Below are 3,507 nucleotides of genomic sequence, written 5' to 3'. Positions count from 1 at the left end.
GATCGGGGCGACAGTCTCATAAATATTCACTGTCTGTAGGATCGCAAACGTCGTTGTTCACTAATGTCAAGGTCGTGCATGTTGTTGTTCATTGTTGCAGAGACTTAAGGTGTTGATGAACAGTGTTACCAAAATCGTCAGGATTCCACATTTCAGTGGTTTATGGTCAAATCAGAGGACGAAAAACAGAAAAGAAAAAAGAATCGATTACCGATGTGTAAAACATATATTCCCAAACGGAAAGGCCTTTGGGTACAAAAATATAGAAAAGAAATCTACGTAATCGTCAACCATGTGCCAAAGAATGGTATTCGTAGATACAACACAAGAGGTCTGCCTTGATATACCGGGCTCTGTTTGTAGGTCGCCGGGGACACTTTATTGCATTTCTTTATATTTCCATGGCCTCCGCTCCAAATATATACGTATTTATCGATAATTTACTCCTGCCTTGTCTATTTATATGCCTGGTTGATTATGTAAGAAAGAAATTGTGTGATAGGTCAGTTGCAAGCGAGAATACATGTATAATAATGGGAGACACTTTGGTTAATAATTGAATCTTGCTGTGTTATTATCTGCATGACTGTCCGTTTATAGTCATAAAAGAAATGTGCGGTATGATAAAACGGAGAAAAATCCATGCATCTTGAAGTTTAATCTGATGCAAATATTTACTTTACTTTTACCGCAAGCTTGAAAGAAGTTAAAATATTTATACGATCAATTAACGACAAAATCCACGTATGCAATAGTCTGAATTCCACTCCTGCCTGCCTCACCAACCAAGTATTCTGGCATTCTAGTCTCTTAAAGATTTATAGAAAATATCTGTACTTTACAGAAGGGCACCAAAAGTTCATGACAAATACGTAACATTTTCATACCCCGACCTACTTAACTTTATTCCAGATTTGTACATATTTCTTCTTATACCGAAACACGAGAAGTGTCATATAAATGCAGTTCTGATATAGTATTTTATTTCATTTTGATAAGAAAATGAATTCATTAATAGGTTATCTGTACAAGAAGTTTCTCAAGTTCGCAAACTCGGCCAGACCCTGACTTCCGCATCAACTTTCTATTCATAAGATTTGCATGTCCAATACAAACAGTAAGCGTGCTTGTGTCCATTAATCAAATGTTCCTTTTACATAAAATTCTATCTGGCGTGAGTGACTTGTTCGGGAAGTTACTAAATATAGCTGAAATACCAGGATCCTAGAAATAAATATCAAGACTAAATACCCCCATCTTGCATGCAGATACCGCACTAGCATACCAAAACGTCTCTAGAATAACAAGAGGCACACATCCATGCCTAAAAGAATGGAAATCGAGAGATAAGAAGGAATAACGAAGGGGGCGCCCGGGGAGAGAACCAACGCACCAGTCGCAACAACGTAGCCATGGCCGACAGGAGGCGACGGAGAAAGCTAGCGAGCAATGACGATTCCGAGGATGGTTCCGAGGAGTCTGAGGATGAACAGAGCGGCATTAGGAAATCTTTGACAGTAAGTGATGTGGGGGCTATGAGTGAAATTCCCACCCTGGAAGTCTGCATGTGTCGAGAGGGCGTGCGGGCAGGGTTGCCAGGTCATGAAGGCGGGGCCGGTCTTGTAAACATTGTCAAGGGCGGAAATTATGGGATTGCTAGTGGGTTCACCCGTGATTTCCTTACTGAAGGAAAGGACAGAAATATCTCGTTGTTTCTGTGCGCCTTATTTTGACTAGAATGACTCCTGTCGAAGGTGTGATCCCAGGTGGCTGGGCTATGTCGTGTGAGGAGGAAGTCGTCGTGAACGGGATGTTGAACTTCATTGAACCCCGGGGTTATATCGAGAAACGAAATTGAACGCTCGGTTAGTTAAGATTGGCGGTATTTTGATATCATGTACATTGTGAAAATGGGCTGGCTGGGGCTCTTGTTAGTGAGTAATTTATCTAAGGTTGGTTGTGATAACTTATGATTCATCTTTGTTCTTTGAATGTGTCATGAGCACAGAGAGAGTGACAGACTGACTTACTTTGTGACTGTTAATTATCCAGATAAAACCTGTATTTGGATGAGTAATAGTTGCAAGTGGAGTGGTGAAAAGGATTCTTCGGGTAGATTTGCATCATCATATATATATTTATTGTAATTGTAATACTTAAAGAAATATTATTGATGGTATAGTTTTAGTTTTCCACAGCCATGCAGTACAAGGTAAAATTTACCTTTAATGGGCAGTATGGCTGAAAACAAGACACTTTTCATCTATGGTATCACCCTAGGCGAGTTGATAATATAAAAGTTGTACAACATGTAATACTTTGGTATACATTTACAGGAAAATAAAATGGCACTATAATAATCAAAGAGAAAATACACTCACAAATACAGGAAATAATCTGCGTTGGCAAAAAATGCCAGAAATTAAGAAAACAGGTCGCAACCAATGCCTTGCAGGCTGTAACTCCACATCTGGGTGGGGGTACAGGGGCAGAGCCCCAATTAGGGAATTGTGGTGATCGGATGGGTACCTAGAGGTGAAGCCCTTGGGTTAGGAAGGATTTTGGTTCATACAGCAATCTCTCAGGATTTGCCAGGAATGATAGGAGTAAAAGGGCTTAATCTCAGAGGAGTAAGGTCACTTCATAAACATTACCAATACTTTTATTTATATCATTTGCTATGGAAAATAAGAGATTCATGCATATTACAGTGTGGATAATTGAAAGAAGGAGTAAAAAAAGGAAGATTGGATGGCTGTGTGAAACAAAAAAATTACCTTATTAATTATATGTTAATTGTTTTTGTGCTTATATCAAAGTGAAATTGTTTAGATTGTCAGCTGCATTTGCTTATATCTGTTATTAAATTTTTTCCACATATGAAACCAAAACCATAGAACATGTAATGTATGGGTGGAGGCCATGGGGTACTTTCTATGGGGCAATGGGGTAGTATGAAAATTTTGATGTCAAATTTAACTAAATGTTATCTCTACAGTACCTACATATAATTATCTCTTACATATCAATAAATTGTAACCTTTCCATAGTGTTTTTGATCTATAGCTATAGGACATTTAGATTATTATATATTGGTCTGGGGCCACAGAAGGAAAAATTTTGGAAACTGATCTAGTGATTTACTGTAAACTGTAGAATATTATTTGTGACAATACATAGTAGACGGTTAGAGTACTCTGAACTGATTGACCCTGTGAATTTAGAGAAAATGTTCTTCTAGAAATTGCCGCCATTTTCCATCACCATTATCATGACTAGTATTATTTAATTAACTTGTATTCAAGGTAATTTAGTTTGAGGCAATAACGTAACAAGAAACATGTTCGGAACTCGATGTCCTCTTCTTTATGTGTATATCAGCAATTGCAAATGTACCGAAAATTGTCTTTCTATTAGTTGTCTGTCTAATGCAGCAAAGGAATTTTTTGTATGTCAAATGGTGCTTTTGTTTTATGTATACCTTTTTGTTTCTGTTTTGGTCTGAAT

The 3,507-nt window shown here is 37.8% G+C and overlaps 1 protein-coding gene across 3 annotated transcripts in view; it reads left to right on the top strand.

Annotated features, from left to right (window-relative positions):
- The first annotated feature begins 1,376 nt into the window (after positions 1-1,376).
- Positions 1,377-3,507, top strand: part of LOC125035838 (protein CASC3-like) — a 19,261-nt gene continuing 17,130 nt past the window's right edge. For all 3 annotated transcript variants that reach the window (XM_047628105.1, XM_047628106.1, XM_047628103.1), the window contains exon 1: positions 1,377-1,517. In XM_047628105.1, the coding sequence (XP_047484061.1) occupies positions 1,413-1,517 (105 nt within the window). In that variant the 5' untranslated portion in view covers positions 1,377-1,412. The remainder of the gene's footprint in view (positions 1,518-3,507) is intronic.

The sequence above is a fragment of the Penaeus chinensis genome, chromosome 20, assembly GCF_019202785.1.
Source record: "Penaeus chinensis breed Huanghai No. 1 chromosome 20, ASM1920278v2, whole genome shotgun sequence".
In the NCBI taxonomy this organism is placed as follows: domain Eukaryota; kingdom Metazoa; phylum Arthropoda; class Malacostraca; order Decapoda; family Penaeidae; genus Penaeus; species Penaeus chinensis.
This window is presented reverse-complemented; position numbering and strand designations above follow the sequence as displayed.